The sequence below is a fragment of the Micromys minutus genome (assembly GCF_963924665.1).
Source record: "Micromys minutus genome assembly, chromosome: 18".
NCBI classification, from domain to species: domain Eukaryota; kingdom Metazoa; phylum Chordata; class Mammalia; order Rodentia; family Muridae; genus Micromys; species Micromys minutus.
In genome coordinates, this window is record NC_137953.1 from 24,507,089 (window position 1) to 24,533,708 (window position 26,620).

Genomic DNA, 26,620 nt, shown 5'->3' on the forward strand with positions numbered 1-26,620 from the left:
TTAAAATGATAAATGGTGGCATTTTGACTGCAGGTTTTTCAGCATGATGATTATTCTGCTATCAAAACTGATTTGTACTAAAGGAGTAATCGTGGGATAGGCATTCATCACAAATTTCTGAACAGTCAGGATGACTGGGTCATACATCCAAAAAAGGAGTGATGCTGATGAGATGATGAAGTCCACCCAGTACATGACCACAAAGAAAACCACCAGCAGCAAGATGGTCTGGGTGGCCTTCTTCTCGGGGGATACTCTCAGGTGGCTGATGCTATGAAGATGCTTGCATTGCCTCTGATGTCTGCACAAGATAATCATCATGTATGTACTTGTGGTCAGCATGACTCCTACAAGAAACACATCTCTAGAAGTTGCCACTGTTAAAATCAATCCTCTGATGATGTGGTTCATGGGTAAGAGGGAACAGTACTTAGTGACCTTCATCTGGTTGGTCTCACTCATGTTGGTATATGCACCAACATTGATGATATGAATACTATTGTAGAACAAATTGAAAGACCATATACATAAAAAAGAATATTTCATGTATCTTTTTAGTTTTTGTTTAAATTTTGCCAACAAAGCGGTACTGGGACTGATAGTGACAGCCTGGACCACACTCAGGAGGCTGGTGATGCAGATAGAGAGACCTCTCATCACCCTGCTGATGTAAAAAGTTGCCTTACATTTGAAGTCATTATTTATGTTCAGTGACTCAAAAGAGTCTGTAAGGAAAACATCGTCTCTACTGAGGAACAGTATTATGTGAACAAAGGTCAGTTGACAGGAGATCAGGTCTGTGGATTTAGGTCCGTGACCCAGGATTGTGAAAATATAGAAACAAAGAAGAAATGTATTGGCTAGGACTCCAAGCCCAGCTTGAAAATAATAAACAGTCTTGAGTGAGAACATCAGTGGAGAGTGTATTCATCTTACAAGCATAGTGGGAAATTACTTCATATCTGAAAAAATGATAGAGCATACATAAAGAGTGTGTACACTGAATAGATTATCACTCTATTTTCCATATTATTCCTGAATAGCCTGTCTCTTTAACTCTTGATCTTCCAGATTGTACATCAGAGCCTAAATTCCTATGTTTTCCATGTATCTGCTGTATATATAAAACATTATATATAATAAATCCAATCACAACTGTATATTTACAAAATACTCACTTTGTATCCCTGTATAACATTTGAGTGTCATGCCTTAGAAATCCAAACCTGTATAATTAATTGCCTCATTTCATAGTTAGCGACTTAACAGTCATGTTAAGCACAGAATGTTAACCATATTCCTACAACAAAATATATTTTACATTAATCTGAAAAATATTCTCAAAATAAATCTAATATATTAGGTGATTCATTCTCATATTCTGTAATTTTACTGTGCTCTAGTTGTAACCATCCATGCTTAAATTTATGATTCTAATGAAATCACTGTGATAATTTGTTGTAATCCCATTTATTTTATTCAGAAAAATATCATTCTCAATCCACTTGCTTTGATATTCCTTTTCAAGATATCTTACGTTCTCAGAATCAGAATTAAAGAGATAGATACGGTTGAAGACCATTAATTTACTTTGCAAATGACAAATATTTGTAGTTCCTAATGCTGTTAGGCCTCTCCAACTTTAGATCCCATCCTGTCGCCTTTTGTGAAACTTCAGGTTCAAGGAATTAACCCCAAGCTACTAAAACAAATAGTCTTTTGCATTCAGTTTTGGGGGTACAGTGTAATTAATTAATAGAATGTGTAGTTATGGCTTTTCAGTAATCCATATTGATATTTTACCTCTTTCTTCCATATTTATTTTCATCCACACTCTGAGAAGCCCGCCTTTTCCTAGTTCACTGATGAGATCATTTGTACTGTAATATTCTGATCTTCGTTGCTTCCATCCCATCCCTATATGATCAGTGTTTCTCTTTTACTTTGTGGTTTCTGGAATTTCTATATGCTACATACATCTCTCAAATAAGAAAAAACTTGGGCCACTTAAACCACCTCTATTATCTACACAGTATAACAAACATAAAATCACCTAATATGGTCAGATAGTGATCCTGTTTGTATGTTACTGTTTCAAAATATATTCCTTCCCATGTAGTAGAAAACAAGGTCCTAAGTGTTACCATACATCATCATAATCCACAAACTTTTCACACTTTCACTCAAAAATCTTACATTTAGTGCCTATACTAGTTAATTGCCCTGCTAGCCATTATCAATTTATTATTGAATTAACTTAATTCAACACATTTAATCAGCTTGTCATAGAGAAAATAAAATTGACTACACTAAATTGGATTTGTGCTAGAAAATGAATGTCCAATTTATATTTTGAAGTTTATGCATATATTCCACATATGTAGACACATACATGTATATATGGAAATAATTCAAAAGTTATTGCCTTAGACCAGCCTACAACTTTTATATGAATATGACACCACAACTCACACTTTTAATATTTACATTATTTTGCTCCTGAAAAGCTTAATCTAGTAAAGGAATGGATTCATCACAATTACCAGAGCCAAATATCTAATTCTCTCACTAACAGACATTTACACTACCTGCACATTGGTGTTCTGTTTATAAAAAGCTATAGGATACAGGGTGGAGATAGACCTCAGTGGCCAAGAACATGATTTGCTTTTGGAAAGACCTAGGTTTGATTCTCATCAATGACATGGTGGGTTGTAACATATGACTCTGATTGAACAGGATACAAACTTCCTGAGACCAGGCACACAAGTGGTGCACATATAGGCAAAATATACATATATAGATAGATAAAATAAAATAAATAACAAAATCTCCAGGAAAGTATTTAATTCACACCCTAGTCTGCAAACTGTAATAACTATAGCCTGATTACAACTTTAAATCTACAAATGGACAAATCATGTTAATATGATAATTGATTATTAATTACACTTCAATACTTTATTAATATTCACAAGTATTATAGTTACTATAAAAGATAATAATAATTCTTGGGAATATATTCAAAAGATGCCCCACCATACCATAGAGGCATGTGTTCCACTATGTTCATAGCAGCCTTATTTGTGACAGGCAGAAACTGGAAACAACCCAGATGTCCCAAGACAAAAGAATGGATACAGAAAATGTGTTTTTAAGGGAGTATACATGAGTAGTACTCCAGTATACAATGTAGTACTACTCATCTATTAGGAATAAGGTTATCTTCAGTTTTGCAGGAAAATGGATAGAACTAGAAAATATCATCCTAAGTGAAGTAATTCAGATGATAACGGACATGCATGGTACATACTCACTAATATGTGGATACTAGCCAAAAAAAAAAAAAAAAAAAAAAAAGACAGAATACCCAAATACAGTTCAAAGAACTCAAAAAGGTCCACAATCTGAAGGACCCAAGTGAGAACACCTCAGTCCCACTGTGACAGAGAAGAAATCAAACATGGAGGGGGAGAGAAGGAGAGACCGAGGAGGGATAGGGGTTGGAGGGGGGGGCATGATCTGGGATTTGATGGAGAAAAAAGACTGAAGTCCTGGAGGCCATAAAAAAATAGAAATAGAAAACCCAGGAACATTGGAGGTTGAGAGAACCTTCCAGAATGTACCAGAGACCCAGGAGATAAGAGACCCTCAGGACTCAAAGGGAAGGACCTTAGATGAAATGTGCTACAAGTGGGGAGAGGAACATTTAGAGCCCACCTCCAGCAGAAAGATTGATCATTAATTGAGGAATTGGGGTTATTACCCTACAGTGAAATCTCTGACCCATAATTGTTCCTGTCTGAAAGAACGACAGAGGTGAAAAATGGAGAAAACCTGAGGAAAAGAAGGTTCGAAGTATAATCCAGCTCAAGGGGAGAACTCAAGGCCTGACACTATTACTGAGGCTATAGAGCGCTCACAAGAAGGGGCCTATTATGACTGCCCTTCAAAAGATGAAACAAGCAGCTGAAAGAGTCAAATGCTGATATTCTCACCCAAGCAATGAACAGAAGCTATTGATTTGAATTAAGGAAATCTGGAAGAAGCTGAGGAGGAGGGTGACCCTGTAGGAGGACCCGAAGTCTCATTTAACCTGAACCGCCCAGATTTCTCAGACCATGAATCACAAACCAGGCAGCATATACTAGCTGATATGAGGCCACCAACACATGTAGAGCAGATGTCTTGGTTCAGTAAGAGAAGATTCACCTACCCCTCAAGAGACTGGAGGTCCTGGAGAGTTTTGAGGTCTGGTGAAGTGGGTTGGGTCAGGTTATTCCTGTGGAGATGGGGTGGGGTGAGGATAAGGAATGTGGAACAGTCAGAAGGTAGACAGTGAGAGGAAAAAAAATCTGTAGTGTATAAATAAATAAGTAAATAAATAAATAAATAAATAAATAAATAATAAACCAGATACACTGAACCAAATAGAAGAGAGAGTGGGGAAGATCCTCAAACACATAGGCAGAGGGCATTTTTCCAGAACCCAACACCAATGCCTTCTAATAGAAAATCAAAAATCAACAAATGGAAACTCATAAAACTGGAAAGTTTCTGTAAGACAAAGTACACAGTCAATAGCACAAAACTGCAACCAGAAGATTGGATAAAGATCTTTACCAATCTTATATCTGATAGATGGCTAATGTCTAATATATACAAAGATCTCAAAAAGTTAGACTAGGAGAATCAAATAATCCTATTAAAAATGTAGTAGAAAGAAGAACAAAGAATTCTTAACTGAGGAATATTAAATGGCAAAGAAGCACCTAAAATTTTCAATATCTTTAGTCATCAGGGAAAGGCAAATTAAAACAACTCTGAGATTCCACCTCACACAAGTCAGAATGGCTAAGACCAAAAACTCATGTGACAGAAGATGCTGGTGAGGATGTGAAGAAAAAAAACACTCCTCAATATTTGGTGGGATTGCAAGCTGGTTCAAGCATTCTTGAAGTCAGTCTGGCAGTTCCTCAAACATTTGGATACAGTACTACCTAAGTACTTATCTATGACACTCCTAGGCATATACACAAAAGATGCTACAAATTATAACAATAACACATGCTCCACTGTATTTACAGCAGCCTTACTTATAATTGCCAGAAGCTGGAAAGAACCCAGATGTTCTTTAACAGAGAAATGGATAAAGAAAATGTGGTACATTTTCAAAATGGAGTACTACTCAGCTATTAAAAACAATGACTTCATTATGTTTAATCTTTACACACCAAAAATATTTTGACTATTTCCATGTTACGTTCTATTTTATATCTACTTTATGTTCATTATAACTAGTAAGTTTTCAATGTATACTATCAAGCCTTTAAAAAACAATCAAATACTGACAAAAATACTCATATAGTTTTATGCAAAATTGCTTTTAAAATCTGTCCATTTATCCATTTTTTAAAATAACGTTGTTTAATTAAAAAAGGATAATATAAAAAAGAAAGAAATATACATAGAAAATGAAAACACACATAACCAATATTTATTTCTTATGTTTAATGTACATTTTATGAAATTCAAAGTAATATTTGTACAAATAATTTTCTTTTATTATTATAAATTGAAAAAATTGTATAATATTTGTAGAATTTAAATAAAAAAACCAATGACTTTATGAGATACTGAGCCAAATGGATGGAACTATAAAATATCATACTGAGTGAGGCAACCTAGTCACAAAAGAACACACATGGCATGGTCGAACATTAAAGAAGATATTATCCCAAATCTTGGAATCCCCAAGATACAATTCACAGACCACATTTAGCTCAAGAAGAAGAAAAACCAAAATGATGATGCTTCAGTCCTTCCTAGAAGGGGGAAAAGTACACACAGGAGCAAATTCAAGAACAAAGAGGGGAGTAGGGACTGAAAGAAAGGCCATCCAGATGCTGTCCTACCTGGGAATCCACCCATATGCAGCCAACAAACCCAGACATGATTGTTGATGCCAAGAACTGCATGCTGACAGGAGCCTGATACAGATGTCTCCTGAGAGGCTTTGTGAGAGCCGTAATGATACAAATGAGGATGAGCTAACCATCAGACTGAGCAAGGAGACCCCAACGGAGAAGTTGCAGAAAAAACTGAAGGAGCTGAAGGGGTTTGCAACCCCATAGGAAGAACAACAATATCAACAAACCAGACTCTCCAATGCTCCCATGAACTAAATCACCAACCAAAAATTACACATGGGGAGGCTCATGGCTCTAGCCGCATATGTAAAAAAGGATGGCATTGTCTGGCATCAATATAAGGAGTAAGACCTTCCTTGTTCCTCTGAAGGCTTCTTTTCCCAGTGTAAGGGTATGCCAGGGTAGTGAGGTAGGAGTGGGTTGGTGGGAGGGGTAGTAGCATCGTCATAGAAGCAGTGGAAGGGGTGATGGGAGTGGGGAAAACCGGGAAAGGAGATAACATTTTAAATGTAACTACATAAAATGTCCTATAAAAATTATAAAAATATGCATTTCAACTCCTCTACTTTATATCCACTGCTTTGTGAATGTTTATCGCAAATAGAAAATAGCATGCTTGTAGTTCATAACTTGGCATCTTTATTTGTGACTCACAGGAGCTGAGCATTGGTGAAAAAAGACCATGGTTATCATGAATAAAAACTGGTTTATTAACAGGGACATATACCGAGAAAAATCATCTTGTACTTATAAAGAAAATTGCAGTTTTGGTGGCTTCCATGTGACTTTGAGTTGAAATATTTAGTTGTAAGTAATAAAACTCAAAATATATCCATAAGCATTTATAACAGTGGAGATGTCATGACTATTAAATTGACCCAGACCAAAAGTCTAAGCAGTCTGCAGTCATGTGTCTGAAAAAGCATGTCAAAGAGAGAGACAGAGAGACAGAGAGACAGAGAGACAGAAACAGAGAGACAGAGACAGAGAGACAGAGACAGAGAGACAGAGACAGAGACAGAGAGAAGCATCTTCATGAACAACTCCACACTCTCACTTGAACAGTTACTTCACCTCTTCATTGTCACAGTATTTGCTTTTAGGACAGTTTGTTTGATGCACATATAATGGTCTCTGTATTATATATATATATATATATATATATATATATATATATATATATATATATATATAGTAATTACTTTACAAATAGAGTAAATCAACACAATCATTTTCATGTTAATCTTCACCACATGTGGTAAGTAATGACCTAAATGCTCTGTGACTGCTCAGAGAGGACAAAAAAATTAGTGTGTGACTTTCAGATGACAAATGAAATTGTTGGCTGATGTTACTGTCCACTGTCAGCAACACAGAGATGTTTTTAGAAAGAGAAAGAACTTGGTACCAAAATTATTTCCATAAAGTCTTTATAAAATATAGAATGCTAGCAAGAATACTTAATAGATTTCAATAAAATAGTAATTCATACCACCATCCTGATAGTATATGAAATATTAAGGGTATGAATTCTTATTTGGATATTAAAATTAGCACAGGCATAACCGGAAACACAGAGATGTTGAGCAGAATATTATAATCTCAGTTGAAAGCCAGTTTGTTAAGATGAGGCAGCATCAGGAGGAATGTCACTGCAGAGACTGTTGGGAAGCAGTCATACCCAAAGTTCATCACAGGTTCCATGACCACTGATGTGAGTTTGGCAAAGATATGAATGTTCACTGGAAATCTCTCTGAGTGTGTGTGTCTGTGTATGATTGCATGCTTGATTTTGATTGTGTGTGTGTGTGTGTGTGTGTGTGTGTGTGTGTTCTCTGCACAAGACAAGAGAAGGAAAGAAAAGGGGAAAGAGAGATGAGAGACAGAGAGAAGGAGGGAGAGGGAGGGAGGAAAGAAAGGAGAGAACGAAGGAGAGGGAGAGAGAGATTACTGGATTATGATGTCTTAGAATAGATCCCAGGTATAGTGTGTCCTTGTGTTGTTACTGCTTATTATTAATTAATATGTTAAGATTACTTTGGTGAAAAACTGCAAATCACATCCAATACATTAATAAAATAAAATGAACATAAAGAAAACTGAAGGTATGTCCTCTGTTTTCTGGATGACCTGGTCAGATCCACACGGTCCTGCCAAGTGCACTAGTGCAGACATTTAAAAGTAAATCATTCAAAACAAACTGAAAATTCTGTAACACTTGCAAACATAAACTCATGTTTCTGACAACTGGTTTTTATGGCATTGATAACTCTGACCCAGGGAGTTAATGAGGGTTACTGGCATTATTTTGTTCCATTTCATTGACAATACTGTTATAAATTTACATTCTCAATTTTCCACCTTGATTTAATGGTATTAGTAATTGTGTGAATGAGAGGAAGACAGACATACAGAGACTGACAGACAGACAGACAGACAGGTAGGCAGGCAGGCAGGCAAACAGAGAAAGATCTCAACCAATTCAAGACTGACTTCAATCAAACCTATAATTCTGCTGCCTGAGTTGTCAAAGTGCTGGATTCTTAGGTTTCTGCCACCATATCTGCCTGCATGTTCCATTTTAATCTCCTCCAAACATTAGAAACTGATATTCCAGGAAAATAAAAATTGACTTCTGATATTCATCACCTAAATTTAAATTACTTGGTTTTGTGTATGTGTGTGTGTGTGTGTGTTTGAATTTTAACAACCAATTTTATTTTGTAACTATTAAAAGAAATCTTAGTGATTTGACTTTAAATAATTTCATATTGTTCAAGAATTGTAAATATATTTCTCACTGCTTAAGAAAATCATACTCACTATTATTCAACCTCAATGCTACGAGGTTCAATTTAGAAAACCTGAAATGAGAATAGGGAATTCATTTTAATAAGATAACAAAAACTCCTACCGAAAATTATACTTCTCAAAAGAGAACAAGTATTTAACAAAAGATGAAATTTTCCAATATAACAAAGTGATTACAGAATGTCTGTTTAATACAATATCATTGTAATACATTAAACAAATCATTGTAAAACACTTTAAACTTATATGAGGCTAAGAGAATTTTATATTTTAACATGTCACTAAATGAAACTTTCCTAAGAATTCATCAGTATATGCAAATCTAACACACAAGAAAATTGCTTGATAAACTACATTAGCTAATCTTTGTTGTATATTCACAGCTTGATGTTTTATGTAGTAAATGTAAAAGAGTAAAAGAGTAAAATAAATACAAACCCAAATCTAAGACACCTGAGGCATTGTGTTACAGGGATAGAAATCTATCACAGTTGGCCACACCTAGGAGGAGCCATGATCTTAGAATTTTTAGAGCATTCTCTGCACACACTGCAATCCTCTGTCACATAGGTGCCGTAAAAAGTTGAGATGGAGTTACTTTTTAAGTTACTACATGTCAGTGTAGATCCATCATAAAAAGTAATGTGTATCATGATATTTTCATTTTACAAGAAGTATCTTTTACCTATTGGCTTTTTCAATTGATCCTTTGGCTGGGCCCTGTCTACTATCATATATAGAAGACATTAAACTTAGTGAAATCAGTGTTCTTTTATTAATCATTACACTGACAATCTTGTCTGCAAGCATATCTGGCTTACTTATCAGTTAATATAGCTCAAAAGTAAATTTTATACAGAAAATTCTCTAATTATTTATTATAGAATCCTGCTTCATTCTGACCCCTACTGCTCTCAATATACTGAAGAGATTAAAAATTTAAAAAATAAAAACAAAAACAAAAAGAAAACAAAGAACCACTCACCTTCTGAGTCTCCCAAAAACATCCTTGTAGACTGAGGCCCTAAGAAGTAGTTATAAGGAAGAAATGCCATCAGCACATCTCCCTCTAGACCCACAGTTATCATGTTATCTGGAGAAGGCACTTCTGACATTGACACTGTTACAAAGTGATACCATCAAATGAAAAAACTAAACGCCCTTAATTTTAGGGGAACAGTAGGGTGAAAACAGCTGAGCTCTGAGTTTCCAGTGTGTGAGATACTCTCTGCAGGCCACAACCTGGGTGGGTATAGATTAACTAAAATCAGTCCTTGTAAACAAAACAAAAGTAAGAATAATAATACCCAATTTAAAAGAAATGGAAAAACAATTTAGATGCCCCAAGGTATTTATCCAGCTTCCAAAGCACATGTGGAACACTTCATAACTAACTGACAGTGGCTTTATCATTTCACATAGAAATCAACAATGCCTTTGAGAAAATTAGGAAAATGTTACCTCCTCCAAACACTCCAATGGTAAAATATTTTTCTTACAGAGCAGACAGCCTGGCGGTAATATGACTGTATTTTCGGCAGAAATTGGGCTGTGGGGTTGTAGATTTAGCTCAGTTTTTAGTGTGTATACATAGGAAATATTATATATGTGGGGCAACATGGAAAAAAACAAATCGTCAAATGATAGGCACAGGTGAAAGAGAAGAATTCCAAGTGAATGGCAAACAAAAGAATTTCAAAACTTCCCCAACAGCAAAGCCATTAAATTTCAGAACCCCACATAATGTAAAAAAAAAAAAAAGCCAAACAAAATTTCCAAGTATCTTAAAGTTAAAATACTAAGTATACAAAACAAAGAACAACAAGAAAAAAAGTTGAGATTAAATTGCTCAGAAAAACACAAGACAAAAATAAGTGAAACCCATCAAATACAAAGAAAAATGTCCCTAATTTTAGGAAAACATGGGAATAGGGACAGCTGATTCCTCAAGGTGATCTTTCAAAGGTAGTAGTACCTACAGCAATACATACCAAGTTTAATGACAACCAATCTGAAATGATACACCACAAATACAACTCCAATGAATGAAGGAAGAACAGGTTTCCACAAAATATATAACCTAAACATTTTATATTCAGCTTTATTTATAATAGTACGGAGCTGGAAAACTTGGATGACACTCAACAGAAGAATAGATACAGAAAAATGTGGTATATTTACACAATGGAGTACTATTCAGCTATTAAAAACAAACATTTCATGAAATTATTAGGTAAATGGATGGAACTAGACAATATCATCCTGAGTGAGGTAACCAATCACAAAAGAACACACATGGTATGTACTCACTGATAGGTGGATATTAATCAAAAAGATGGAAATACCTATGACAAAACTCACAGACCATATGAAGCTTAAGAGGAAAGAAGACCTGATTATGTAAACCTCATTATTTCTTAACAGTGGAAACTAAATACTGACAGTAGTTGGAGGGTGGGAGTAACGTGGGAGGAAGAGAGGAGAGGAAAACGAAGTCAGGATCAGGAATGGGATGAAAAGGGGATGATATAGAGAGAATCAGGAAGTGGAACAGAGTTGTGTAGCAATGGGGGATGGTGAATAGCCACTAGAATGTCCATGATGCTAGGAAAGTAAGAGGTTCCCAGGACCCAAAGGGGATGATATTAGCTTGAATGCCAAACAAAGTAGAAGAACCTGTAGAGACCATATCCAGAGATGAGGCAAGGCCCTGGTTGGGGAATGGTGCCACACACTCATCTCCAAATTTTTAACTCAGAATTACTCCTGTCCAAAGGAAATAAGAGGACAAAGGGTGGAGCAGAGATGGAAGGAAAGGCCATCTAGAGAATGCCCACCTGGCAATCCATCCCATATACAGTCACAAAACCCAGATAATATTGCAGATACCAAGACGTGCATGCTGACAAGAGCCTGATATAACTGTCCCTGAGAGGCTCTGCTACAGTCTGACAAATACATAGGTGAATGATCATAGCCAACCATTGGACTGAGAACAGGGTCCCTAATGAAGGACTTAGAGAAAGGACTGAAGGAGCTACAGGGGTTTGCAACCCCATAGGAAAAACAATATCAACAAACCATCCAGACCCACCAGAACTCCCGGGGAATAAACCACCAACCTAAGAGTACATATGGAGGGACCCACAGCTCCAGCAGCTTATGTAGAAGAGAATGAACTTATTGTGCATCACCTGAAGAAGAGGGTTTTGTTCTTGTGAAGGCTTGATGCCCCAGTGTAGGGGAATGCCAGCTCAGGAAGGCTGGAGGGAGTGGGTGGCTGGGTGGCTGGGTTGCTGGGGGGCTGTGTGGGGGAGCATCCTCATAGAGGCAGGAGGAAGGTGAATGAGATAGGGGAATTCCACTAGGGAAACCAGACATGGGGATAACATTTAAAAAGTAAATAAAGAAAATAACAATGAAAAAAATGAGATAATATAATCCTTCTTATATACATAATAAAATACAAAAATCACTTACTAATCAAATCACATGCAAATAGGCTTTTGTCAAAATACAAAACCTAATATACCTATGTAAGAAAAGTTCTGGAAAGATTATAGACACACCTAGACATAATAAAGGAAATTTGCAGCAAGCTAATAATTAATAGTTACGCAAATGAAGAGATAATTTTTGCAATTCCACTAACATCAGAAAGAAGACAGAAATGTCAATATTCTCCAAAACTAATCAATATACTGGTTGAAGACCTTTTTTTTCCTTATAACTTTATGTTAAAAGAAGATATGCAGCCATTTGCCACCGGGAATGGTGGAGATCCAAGGACACAGGACTGGCAAGACTGCACAGTGAGTAGCCAAAGCACAGAGAGGGCCAGGTAAAGCATGCAGAAAACGCAGCCCTCCGATTGGTTCAGGGGAGAAGGAACGCTGGGAAATAGACTTGGTGCATGCCCAGAAAGCCCTTGTGCACGAACAAAATGCTCAGACCATTTGCCACCTAGAACAGCAGAGATCCAGGTACACAGGTCTGGTGAGAGTGTGGCGTGAGTATCCAAAGTGCAGAGAGGTCTAGGCTGAGCACTCAAAAATCATGGCCCTCCAGTTCAGTGAAGCTCGAACCATGGGTTGTGCTCTAAAGTCAAAGATTGACAAATGGAACTTAATGAGATTGCAAAGATTCTGTAAGGCTAAGGACACTGACAAGAAAACAAAACAGAAGACAACAGATTGGGAATAAATCTTTACCAACCCCATATCTGATAGAGGCCTAATATCTCAGGTATACAAAGAACTCATAACTTAGACACCAGAGAATCAAACAATCCTATTTTTAAAATGGGGTACAGAGATAAACAAAAAGTTCTCAATTGAGGAATATCGAATGGCTGAGAAACATCTAAGGAAGTGTTGACATCCTTAGTCATCAAGGAAATGCAAATCAAAACAACTCTGAGATTCTACCTCACACCAGTCAGAATGGCTAAGATCCAAAACTCAGATGACAGCAGATGCTTGCAAGGATGGGGAGAAAGAGGAACACTTCTCCAGTGTTGGAGGGGTTGTAAACTGGTACAACCACTCTGGAAATCAGTTTGGTAGTTCCTCAGAAAATTTGACTTAGCCCTACCTAAACACCCAAATATTACACTTCTGGGCATATAGCCCAGAGACGCTCCAACATACAATGAAGACATATGTACTACAATGTTCATAGCAGCCTTACTTATAATAGCCAGAAACTGGAAAGAACCCAGATGTCCTTCAGTAGATGAATGGATACAATAATTATGGTATATTCACACAGTGAAGGACTACTCAGCTATCAGAAACAATGACTTTATGAAATTCCTAAGAAAATGGATGCATCTAGAGAATATCATCTTGAGTGAGGTAACCCAGTCACAAAAGAACAGACATAATATGCAGTCACTGATAATTAGATACTAACCCCAGAAAGCTCTGAACACCCCATAGCAATTCACAGGCCATATAAAGCTCAATAAAAACAAAGGCCAAAAACAAAGAGAGAGAGAGAGAGAGAGAGAGAGAGAGAGAGAGAGAGAGAGAGAGAGAGAGAGAGAGAGACTCAGTTCTTCTTAGGAAAATAATAAATATATAGCACCCTCTCAGAGTGTGGTACACCTGGACCTTAAATCATTAATAATCCAAGAGCTAAGATAATAGTCTTGTGGCAGTTTTTGGTATTCACAGATCATTATGCTTAATCTATACTCAACAGGAAATCTGTTTCCATGTTACATTCTGTCCTACATGTACTTCATGATTATGGTAACCAGTGGGATTTCAGTGCATGCTTTCAAACCTCTAAAAGAATTAAGTACTGAAAAAAATTTCATATAATGTTATGCAAAAATGCATTAAAAATCTGCATAAGGCCTAATATCCAAGGTATACAAAGAACTCAAAAAGCTAGACACCAGAGAATCAAACAACCCTATTAAAAATGGGGTACAGAGCTAAACAAAATGTTCTCAATTGAGGAATATCGAATGGCTGTGAAACATCTGAGGAAGTGCTCAACATCCTTAGCCATCAGGGAAATGCAAATCAAAACAACCCTCAGATTCCACCTCACACCGGTCAGATTGACCAAGATCCAAAACTCAGATGACAACGAATGCTGGCGAGGTTGTGGAGAAAAAGGAACACTTCTCCACTGTTGGTGGGGTGGCAAACTAATACAACCACTCTGGAAATCAGTCTGGCGATACCTCAGAAAATTGGACATAATACTACCTGAAGACCCAGTTATTCCACCTCTGGGCATATACCCCAGAGACACTTTAATACACAACAAAGATATATGCACCACAATGTTCATAGCAGCTCTATTTATAATAGCCAGAAGCTGGAAAGAACCCAGATGTCCTTCAGAAGATGAATGGATACAAAAATTGTGGTACATTTACACAATGGAATACTACTCAGCCAACAGAAACAATGACTTAACCAAATTCTTAAGAAAATGGCTGCATCTAAAGAATATCATCCTGAGTGAGATAACCCAGTCACAAAAGAACAGACATAATATGCAGTCACTGATAGAGGGATGCTAACCCCAGAGGCTCGCACTGCCCCAGAAACAACTCACAGACTGTATGAAGTCCAAGAAAAAAAGAAAACAAAAAAAAAAGTCATGCTCAATCCTTACCCACCAAGAACACATTGACAAATTCCGGGTTGCACCCTGTATTACATGTACTGTTTGCTCATTGTAAAAAAATAAAATAAAATCTTTACACACCAAGAAAACTTTGACTGTTTCCAGGTTACATCTTGTTTTACATGTACTTTATGCTCATTGTAACTAGTATGATCTCAATCACACTATCAAACCTTAAAAAAAAAAAAAAAAAAAAAAAACAAGTACTGACAAAAATGTATTATATACTTTTGTGCAAAAATGCTTAAAATCTGTACATTTATCTTTGTTTTTTAAAATAAAGTTCTTAAAAAAAAAAAGAAAGTCCCCTAAGGCCAGAGGTGTCAGATCTCCTGGAGCCACATGCAGTTGCGAGCCACCTGACAAAAGTTCTGGGAAGAAGCCTGGCTCCTCTGCAGGAGCAGTAACTGTTCTTAACTGCTGACACATCTCTACAGCCCTGACTCTGACATTAACGTGGGGTTTCCACCTCATAGCTTCAGGGACTGAGGAAGTGCCTCAGTGATTAAAAAAAAATCTGCATATATATCCCTCTTTTTTAAATAAAGTGGTAAAAATCATAGTAATTAGAACAATTATATATATTTATATGATATTATATATAAATTTACATTTAACTACAGTTGCTATGTATCAATAAAGTAGGTTTTGGCTATTGGCCATGTATCATGAATAAAAAAGAGATACATGTACAGATATTTAAAAGCATTTTGGCATAAAACCATATGAACATATTTTTGTCAGTACTTGATATCTTTAAAGGTTTGATAGTATGCATTGAAATCTTACTAGTTACCATAAGCATAAAGTACATATAAAACAAAGTGTAACATAGAAATAGTCAAAGTTTCCTTGGTGTGTATAGATTAAACATAATGATTTTTAAATACCAAGAAATGATTTAAGGTCTAGGTTTACCCCACTCTGAGTGGGTGCTATACAGTTGTTGATGTTGTACTAAGAAATACTGAGGCTTCTACTTTTTAGCCTTTCTTATTTTGAGCTTCATATGATCTGTAAGTTGGGTATTCAAAGCTTTCTGGGGTTAGTATCCAATTATCAGTGACTGCATATTATATCTGTTCATTTGTGATTGGGTTACCTCACTTAGGATGGTATACTCTAGATACAACTATTTTCCTAGAAATTTCATAAAGTCATTGTTTCTAGTTGCTGAGTAGTTCTCCACTGTGTAAATTTTCCACAATTTTTGTATCCATTCATCTACTGAAGGACATCTGTTCTGGGTTCTTTCTAGCTTCTGGCTATTATAAATAGGGCTGCTATGACCATGGTGGAACATGTGTCCTTATTGTATGTTGGAGCATCTCTGGGGTATATGCCCAGAGTGGAAAAACTGGGTTTTCAGGTAGGACTATGTCCAATTTTCTGAGGAAACACCACACTGATTTCCAGAGTGGTTGTACCAGCTTACAACCCCACTAACAGTGGAGAGGTGTTTCTCTTTCTCCCCATCCTTGCCAGCATCTGCTGTCCTCTGAGTTTTTGATCTTAACCAAACTGACTGACTCAGGGTTGTTTTTATTTGCATTTCCCTGATGACTAGGAATGTCAAGCATTTCCTTAGATGCTTCTTAGCCATTTGATATTCCTCAATTGAAAATTCTTTGTTTAGCTCTGTACCCCATTTTTAATAGGATTGTTTGATTCTCTGAAGTCCAACTTCTTGAGGTCTTTGTATACATTAGATATTACACCTCTATCAGATATGGGATCGGTAAAGAACTTTTCCCAATCTGTTGGCTGCTGTTTTGTTTTCTTGACAATGTCCTCAGCCTTACAGAAACTTTGCAATCTCATTAAGTCCCATTAATCGATCCTTGATCTTAGAGAACATGCCATTAGTGTTCTGTTCAAGAAATTTTCTCCTGTGCCTATGTGTTCTAAGCTTTTCCCTACTTTCTCATCTAATAATTTCAGTGTAGCTAGTTTTATGTAGAGTTCTTTGATCCACTTGCATTTAAGTTTTGTACAAGGATATAAGAAAGGGTCTATTTTCATTCTTCTGCATGCTGACTGCCAGTTGGACCAACACCATTTGTTGAAGAGGCTGTCATTTTTCCATTGAATGTTTACAGCTCCTTTGTCAAAAATCAAGTGACCATATTGTGAGAGTTCATTTCTTGATCTTCTATTCTGGTCCATGCACTTGTTGAAGTCTTAATAGAGCTATAAAATAACTGAGAAGGTTGAGGAGACACAAATAAGAAAGTAGTCAGTGTCTAAATTTACACCTGACCTGATAGAGTCATGTCTATTTCTGGTTGTCATCTGGACTACATCTGCAAATTAATCTAAATTTAAATTTAAATGACTGGGCACACCTGTGTGAGAGTTTATCTTAATTACATCATTTAAAATGGAAGTTCCAATTTGGTTCTGGATGTTTGAGGCAGGAAGATCCACCATCATTCTGGATCACTACTTCTGCTGGAAGCTTCTTTAAAGAATATGGAAAGAAGAAGGAAGTTTGCATTTTTCATTGTCTGTTCTTATTCTTGCTAACAAGTCCAGTGTTTTACTGGCATTAGAGCCTACTGCTTCAGGAGTCTGCATATACTGAAACTACATGAGACACCCAGCCTCATAAGCTAAACAACTGCTGGGTTTTTGAACATTCAGTTGGTACACAGTCATTATTGATTTACCTAAACCACAGCCTCTAATCCATTCTAATAATTTTTTTAGATGTTTATAGAGATTTATTCTATAGGTTCTTTTTATCTAGAAAACTCTAATTCTGGTAGTATACTATCGTGAGATTCAAATGGGAACTCTTCCATGACCACTTGAAGAAGACTCATGGAGGCAGTGATTAATACAAAAGCAAGAGCAATTTTATTGTTCCAACATATTGGGGTCACCTGCTTCAAGAGGGAGATGACCCTTTGCAGAATCTAACAGAGGATTATAGACCTTGCAAACATTTAAGGAAGAATTTGAACAATGATAACCAGACAGGGTACTGTGCACTCTTGGTGGAGCAAAAACTTTGTCAAACCCACTCAGTGTATCATTCAGGACGCTGTAAGGGGGGAGGTCAGTTGGGAGTCACAAGGGGACTTCGTTTGAAAGTTTGACTTGGAGTTTTTCCAAGAAAGGGAGGGGCCCTTGTGCTCAAAGGTTTGTGGAGCTGTTTTCTCACCATGGTCTTAGATTAACCACCAACTCTGGTTCTTTCATTGACCCCCCCCCCTTATAGCATAGCTTCAATCTTGAAACTCATATTCTTGATTCCCTACTATTGCCTTAAAATCATTAACTGAACTGTATTTATTCATTCTCTTATAGAAGCTACTAAACAGTTAAAAATGTAGGGGCCAAAAGTTAAAGCTAGAAGTAAAATTATTAAGGGTCCCAACAAAGTGGAAAGCAAGGTGGTAAATGAGAAGATGTTCTTAATCCAGAACTGAAATCATCCTTGGTCCTCTTCTCTTTCCCTCTTTCTCTTGGCAAGTCCTTCTCTAATTTTGGCCATTGAAATACTCCTGAGTGGTCCATATAAAAGCAGCACAGAGACCTCCTTGCTGGAGGAATAAGAGGTCTAGATCATGTCAGTTCTGCAACTCTACCTCAGAGAGTGGGGTTCATGATTCTTGTAAATGGGAGATGGAACTCCCAATTCTTTCAATATCTGCATCTGTAGCTATCCTCAGTTCTTGATATATCTGTCCTTGGACTACTAAAGATGTGGTCCCAGTGGCCATATCTGTGGCTCCCAGATCCCAGCCCTAGTAGCAAAACCAGTTATAGCTACAGACTCTGTTTTGACTCGTTGGTCTCCATCTCATGTACCCAGCATTTCTTCAGAAGGGTGGCATATTAGCCTTGGAATTAACAATACTAGAACACAGAAATCTTTTTTCTGGTCCAACACTTGTGGATGAACACAGAGCACAAGGCCTGTGGTCAAGCCCACCATCCATTCTGGGGTGGTATAACATATGAAGCTCAGTAACTTGGGGAATAAGTAGAGTTTCACAAAGATCAGTAGGATAATAGGACCTGCCCCAGGCAGAGTCTAGGCCCTCACCACCTGTAAGGTAAGACCTACTCCCAATTTTTGAGCCCACCTGAAGGAAGATGATGTATTGGACAGGGTGATATCTGAGGAGGTAAAAGCAATGCCTTCATAATAACGGGGTGCTACATCATAGCATAGATAGCAAGAATTAGTGGCTTTGGGGTTACATCTATTCAGCACATGAAAGGTTTTCTTGATGAGATCAGTCAAGGGAGTTTAGTAAGGTTGATATTGGTTCAGATTCCCTAAAACATGGGGGGCTGTTTTATGAGCTGACTGAGTCATCAGGGAGGGGGAGTTCCAGAAGTTTTGGTGGCACAATGGCATTTGTTTGTTGGGTTCCACTGAAGCAGTGGGAACTTCTATCCTGAGCCGGACAGTGAAAAGGAGCTATCATCAAACTGGCATTTATAGAGTCTAAGCCCCCAGGTTTTTCCCTTGTGCCAGCTACTATTAGCCAGCTACGGCTTCAGTGTAGCCTACACACAGGGGGTTGCATTCCAAGAATTGACAGGGAGTTAGATCTGATTTGCAGTTACTGGCTTTGATGAGTTTTCTCCTGACCTTTATCAGGTCCCAAGAGGGGGATGGGCCCCAGTATCTCCAGTAGTCTCTCTTCCCCAACTCCCACAGAAGTAGTAGTCATCACCCAAACACACACACATACATGTGAGCTGAACTCTCATGGTAGGCTTGTCCTGGGAACAGACATAAACTGGGTTATTATAGAGGAGACACTATGTGGTGAGTCAACCACAGCCAATTCTCGAATCCTCTGGATTGCCCTTGGTGTATTTAAGAGTACATACATATAGACCATTTAAGTCAGTTGCATTGGCCATAGATGTATCCCAAGAGTCTAACACACAGTCAATGACACAAGTGAAAGTCAAGCATTGGCCACCATGTGTAAGAGTGGGGATTCTTGGTCTCAGTGAACAAATCATCTTCCATGAGGGTTGAGGTCACGCTCTACGTCAGCATGGCTGCCTGGAGAAAGCTTGTCACTTTGGACATCCCCTGTGCTGAAACAAAATCAGGATCAGGATGATTCTTGACAGAGGAGTTCCATTTCTCATAGGCCATTGAGTGAACTTGATCTTCAGAGGGTCTCAGTGGGGAAAATGCTCTTATTTCCATTTGTGTAAAAATGAACAACTGGCTGCAGGCAGGTAACAGCCTTTTCTTGAGAGGCATGTATCCAGGCTGCAACTCCATTCACCTCTAGGGCCATAGGGATGGTTATCAGGAGTATGTAGGGTCCTTTATACCAAGGTTCTAAAGATTGAGATGGAAGACATATAGAGCATCTACACTTGGAAACTGATGGGGTATTCCCATAGTCCCTGGACCATAAACAGTAGACAAACTGGACCATATTTCTCTCTGAACTATCTGAAGGGCTATTAGCCTTTTTATGAGTTCATGGTCAACTCAGATGGTAATCTCAAGGTCAGGTTCAACAAGGTGGGTACACCACAGAAGAGAATTTCAAAGGGAAGACAATTTCAGCTCATAAGGGCTGTTCCAGGCTTGGAACAGGGCCAAGTAAAGGAGCACCACCCAGTCACCACCAGTCTCTCAGATCGGTTTCATCAAGATCTCTATTAAAGTTGTATTCATCCTTTCTACCTGTCCTGAACTCTGGGGACAATATGCACAATGGAGTTTCCAATTAATCCCCAACACCTTAGCAAGCCCCTGAATTACCTGAAATACAAGTGCAAGGCCATTGTCTGATCATTACCTTAGGTGCTTCAAACCTGGGGAAAATCTCTTCTTATATTTTCTTTGCTACCACCATGGAAGTCTCCTGTTTGGTGGTAAAGGCCTCCACCATCATGAAAAGGTATCTCCAAAAAAAAAAAAAAAAAAAACAGTAAAAAATTGTAACCATATTACCCAGGCTTGACCTGGGTAAAGTCTACTTCCCAAAAGACTCCTGGGTCTGCCTCCCCCAGGTCTTTGTATTTCCCTACCTGGTGTGGCAGACATTTACTTGTTGACAAACCTGACACCTATTGTTTATTCTGAGAGGTGTCTCGGGTTTATCATAAACACTCAAAAGCATTTGACTGCTTTCACTAATTTCTTGGCACCCACACGAGTCCATCACTGCATCTGGCCAAGTACATCTCTTGCTTGGGCCTGAGGCAAAATGATTTTTTTCTTTTGTGTCTTCCATTGTCCATATTTTTAAGGTAATATTTAGATAACCAGACATTTGAACTACTTCCTGTGGGAAGCAATGTACAAGGGGCCAACCCATAATCCATTTTTTTATCCCCCCCCCACCTTTTCTGTGTCTTTAATAGTTAGACAATAGCCATGGCTGGGTCTTTAGTAGCAACCTCTTTGGCCATTTTTTCCACAAAGTTGTTTTCTCTAGCTTGAAAGTCTCTCATTTTTGGTGGCCTGGGCAATGTATGATGCTCACCTTTAGTGACTTATGGAGAGCCTCCAAAAATGCTTTGATCTCAGCTTTGTTCTTAATTTTCTTGCTGATGGATGTCAGGAGACCCTCTGCAGGTATATTGCCCCATGCTCCCAAGTGGTGTTAAATGCATACCTGCTTTCAATGTAGATGTTGATCTTTTTTTTTTTCAGGTCTCAGATCTAAGGCCTTGGTGAGTGTGATCAGTTCCACTTTCTGGGATGACGTTCCAGGGGGCAATGGTTCTTACCAGAGCACTTATTGCCCATCAACCACAGTGGCTCTTGCCTCCTGCTGCCCATCCAGGAGATAGCTGCTGCCATCATTGAATAAGGTGACATGGCCTCAGGCAGTGGCTGGTTGGAGAGATCTTTCTGCCACCCCTGTTCCTCTGCCAGGACCTGCACACAGTGTTGGGCAGGTGCCTCAGAAGCAGGGTCACGTAAGAGAGTAGTCGGGTTGAGGGTCAACAGAGGTGTGAAAGTGAATTAATCCAAGTTTACCAACAAAGTCTGGTAGTGGGTCATTAGTGAGACATTAGTGAGCTGCCAGTCATGGGACTGGCATACCACACTCTCAAAGGCATGGGGAGCTGTCACAGTCAAATCATGTCCCAAAGGTCAGCTTATCTGCATCCTTAACCAGGATTGCCACCATTGCTTTTATCTTCAAAGAGATAGGCCATCCAGAAACTACCTGGTCCAATTTCTTTGACACATTAGCAATGGGGTGTTTCCATGGATCAGCACCCCCTTAGTCATTCATTGGTTCTCTGCCACAAAGGAATGAAAAGGCTTGCTAACATCAGGAAGCCTGAGTACAGGTGTTTCCAAAAGAGCCTTCTTAATGGCATAGAATGCCTGTTGTTCTCTCTCACCCCAATAAAAGCATTGTCCACTCTTAGTCAAGGAGCAGAGGGTGTCGTCGATCTTGGCAAACCCAGGAATCCAAAACCTACAAAAGTCACCCTTTCCCAAAATTTCTCACTCTTGTTTGGGGGTCTTCAGGGCACGAATATGAAGGATGCTTTTCTTCCTATTTTCTCATAACAAGCACTTCCTAACCTCTAATAGGTACCCCAGGTAACTCACCTTACATTGACAGATGTGGGCTTTCTTGGCCAAGGCTCAATAACCCAACTCACATAGCTCTATCATCAGCTGCTACGTGCCCCTGAGACAGTCTTCCTTATTCTCTTCTGCATTTAATGAGTCATCTACATATTGCAAAACCTGCTGAAAGTCATTCCAAGTAGGCTGGTATATGAAAAGAATGGTGTCTATTAAATTAGTGAGGCACTTGGGCTTATCTGAAAAGAGTGGATGATGGGTTTTCCAGTTATAGATGTCAGAAGTGGATAAAGACCAGTATTGCATGGCCTGATTCCCAGTTGTGGATGCAGGGCCAAAGGACTGAAGGGGATTATCAGGAGATCCAGCTCTTGGGCGTCCTGTCACCATGGCTAGGACAAAGGTGCAAAGGGTCCAGGAGCCAGTAGAGCCTCAGCTTCCCACAGCTTGGGGCTCCCACAGTGCACTCTGAACCAGAGCTGCCAGATATGATGGAGGGCCATCATGTAGAAGATCTGTAGGCCCCGATTCCTGGAGAACCACAGTCTTCTTCCCTGAGCCAGTTGATGGCTCAGACTGTCTTAAAAGTCAGAACCCTGCTGGATGGAGAAGGGCATACCCAAACAGAAGGATTAGATATAAGTTCTTTCCAGACACTAATGTAGGAGATTTGATCTGGGTGACTATCAGATCCAGATTCAAGTCCCAGAATCTTATGTTTGACTGCCATGGTTATAGGAAGATCGAATGTCCCCGCCTGGAGCCAATTGACCCCAAATGCTGGCCATTCAGATGTGCACAGGATCTGGAGTTTCTTTTTCTTTATATCTACTTACAAATTGTGTGCATGTCCAACAACCTAATCTTTATGCTCTAGGTAGAAAGTTTCTGTCCCATATCCAAAAATTTTGTTAGTCCAAATCTAAGAACACAAAGAAAAACAAGAACAAACAAGAAGAACTATCATACAGACCAATTGCCTTGTTCATGGGCAGGATACATATAGATTAGTTCACATCACAGATGAAATGATATGAAGAAACCCAAGGAGGACACAGACAATTCATTCCTGACACAAACAGAATAACTCACACAATTTGCCTCTGCCACAAGTGAAATTCACACAAATGGACAAATGCTGGAGCAGGTACTGGGAAAAAAATCATCTAGAAACTACCTCCCCTGGGGATCCATCAAATATGCAGGAACTAAACTCAGTCACTATTGCTGATTCCAAGTAGTGGAAGGAATCTGTTATAGATGCCTCCTCAGAGGCTCTGCCGGAGCCATACTGGCACGGATGAGGATGCTTGCAGCTAACCATCAGATTGAATAAGGGGACCCCAGTGAGGAGCTAGAAAATAGCTGAAGGGGCTGAAAGGGTCTGTGACCCTATGGGAAGAACAAAATTATCAACTCACCAAAACCACCACAATGCCTAGGGGCTAATCAGCAACCAATGAATTAGCATGAAGAAACTTATAGCTCCAGGTGCATATGCAGCAAAGGATAGCATCAATGGGAGAAAAGGCCTTTGATCTAGTGAAGGCTTCTTTTCCCAGTGTATGGGAATGCCAAGGCGATGAGAAAAGAGAGCATGGTTGGGACAGGGATTCAACCATTAAATTAATGGTATTTGCAGGTAAAAGGATAAAACTAGACCAGGAACAGCAGAGATCCAGGAACACAGGCCTGGTGAGAAGGTGTTCTGACTAGCCAGGGTGCAGAGAGGTCTCTGCCGAGCACGCGGAAAGTGCGCCCCCATGCTTGGTTCAGGGAACCAGTAACCTGGCATTGGGCTGTTCCCAGCCAGGGTCTTTGAGTGCAGAATGGGCACTCAGACCATCTGCAACTAGTAACAGTGACAATCCAGGGACACAGGCCTGATGAGAAAGCGTTCCAACTAGCTGGGGTGCAGAAGATCTCTGCCAAGGGCGGAGAAAGTGCGCCCCTGCCCTGCTTGATCCAGGGAACCAGGAACCAGGCTTTAAGAAAGAAAGCTTTGAAGACCCAGCTATTCCACTTCTGGGCATATACCCCAGAGACACTTTAATACACAACAAAGATATATGCACCACAATGTTCATAGCAGCTATATTTATAATAGCCAGAAGCTGGAAAGAACCCAGATGTCCTTCAGAAGATGAATGGATACAAAAATTGTGGTACATTTACACAATGGAATACTACTCAGCCACCAGAAACAATGACTTAACCAAATTCTTAAGAAAATGGCTGCATCTAGAGAATATCATCCTGAGTGAGAGAACCCAGTCACAAAAGAACAGACATAATATGCAGTCACTGATAGTGGGATGCTAACCCCAGAGGCTTGCACTCCCCCAGAAACAACTCACAGACTGTATGAAGTCCAGGAAATAAAACAAAAAAAATATATTTACAAAACAAGAAGACTTTGACAATTTCCATGTTGCCTTTTGTTTTGCATGTATTTTATACTCATTGTAACTATTAGGTTTTCAATGCATACTGTCAAGCCCTTGAAAAAACCAAGTACTGACTAAAAAATATATTCACATAGTTTTATGTAAAAATTATTTTAATATCTGAAAAAACAGTACTGACAAAAATGTATAATTTTAAGCAAAATATGTTTAAAATCTGTACATTTATCTTTGTTTTGTAAAATAAAGTCGTTTAAAAAAAGAATAGAAGACAAATGTATATTTATGAAACAATTTCTTTCCATGAGGACAGATTTTTCCACTTCATGGAATGTTGCTTTGCTAGGGACAATTGGTCTCAAAAAAAAAAAAAAAAAAAAAAGAAAGAAAGAAAGAAAGAAAGCTTTAAGAAAGCTTAAAATTCAGTATCACTGAGGAGCATCTTTTGAGCTACCAAAGGAATATTTATTATATAAAGTAAAAAGAAGAAAAAGATAATTCATGTAGAAATATAAACTTATTGTGTACAACTGACTTAAGAACTCTATTATATGGCAACCAAATTGGGAAAAAAAGGTTCATGTGGAATAGCACAAATTTTATTTAAATCATATTTTTAAAAAACTTGCTTTGCTACTTGAACGTTTAAAATTATAAAACGAATATGTATTTTTGAAATCAAATAAATGGAGCTATATGAGATAATATTTATGACTGGTAGTAAAACCAATTTCAGGGTATCCCATGATATCTTCTCATCTCTGTGAACATCAGGATAGACACACGCATGCACTCTGGCACAATATTATACACATGAATAAGAAATAAATTAATAGCTTTTTGAGGAATAGAGAAAAATCTTTTTAAAATGATATATCGTGGCATTTTGACTGCAGGTTTTTCAGCTTAATGATTATTCTGTTATCAAAACTGATTTGTACTAAAGGAGTAATTGTGGGATAGGCATTCATCACGAACTTTCGAACAGTCAAGAGGAATGAGTCATACCCCCAAGCAAGGAATGATGTTAATGACATGATGTAGTCTACCCAATACATGATCACAAAGCAAACCACCAAAAGCAAGATAGACTGAGTGGCCCTTTTCTCGGGAGATGATCTTAGCTGGCTGATACTATGAAGATGCTTGCATTGTTTCTGATGTCTGAGCAAAATACTCATCATGTATGTGCTTGTGGTCAGCATGACTCCTACAAGAAACACATCTCTCAAAGTTGCCACTATTAAAATCAGTCCTCTGATGATGTGGTTCATGGGTAAGAGGGAACAGTACTTAGTGACCTTCATCTGGTTGGTCTCACTCATGTTGGTATAAGCACCAGCATAGATGATCCGGTTGCTATTATAGAACAAATTGAAAGACCATATACATAAAAAATAATATTTCATATATTTTTTTAGTTTTTGTTTAAAATTTGCCAACAAAGATGTACTGGGACTGACAGTGACAGCCTGGAACACACTCAGGAGGCAGGTGATGCAGATAGAAAGGCCTCTCATCACTCTGTGTATGAAAAAAGTTGCCTTACATTTGAAGTCATTATCAATGTTTAGTGTCTCAAATAAGTCTGTAAGCAAAATTTCACCCCCACTTAGGAACATTATTATATGAACCAGGGTCAGTTGACAGGAGATCACGTCTGTGGGCTTAGGTCTGTGACCCAGAATTATGAAAATATAGAAACAAAAAAGAAATGTATTAGCAAGAACTCCAAGTCCAGCTTGGAAATAAAGGACATTTTTGAGTGAGAACAT

At 38.3% G+C, this 26,620-nt stretch overlaps 1 protein-coding gene across 2 annotated transcripts; it reads right to left on the minus strand.

Moving 5' to 3' along the window:
- LOC308432148 (putative vomeronasal receptor-like protein 4) lies at window positions 1–26,620 on the minus strand (the record flags this gene model as incomplete). Of its 2 annotated transcripts, XM_080931876.1 has the most annotated exons (2): window positions 1–795; window positions 26,504–26,620. In XM_080931876.1, 2 exons carry the CDS (start codon window positions 26,618–26,620, stop codon window positions 1–3), a joined length of 912 nt encoding a protein of 303 aa, XP_080788002.1. The 2 variants fall into 2 exon arrangements, with proteins under 2 accessions (XP_080788002.1, XP_080788001.1); XM_080931875.1 differs by lacking the exon at window positions 26,504–26,620 and having other exon boundaries at window positions 1–912.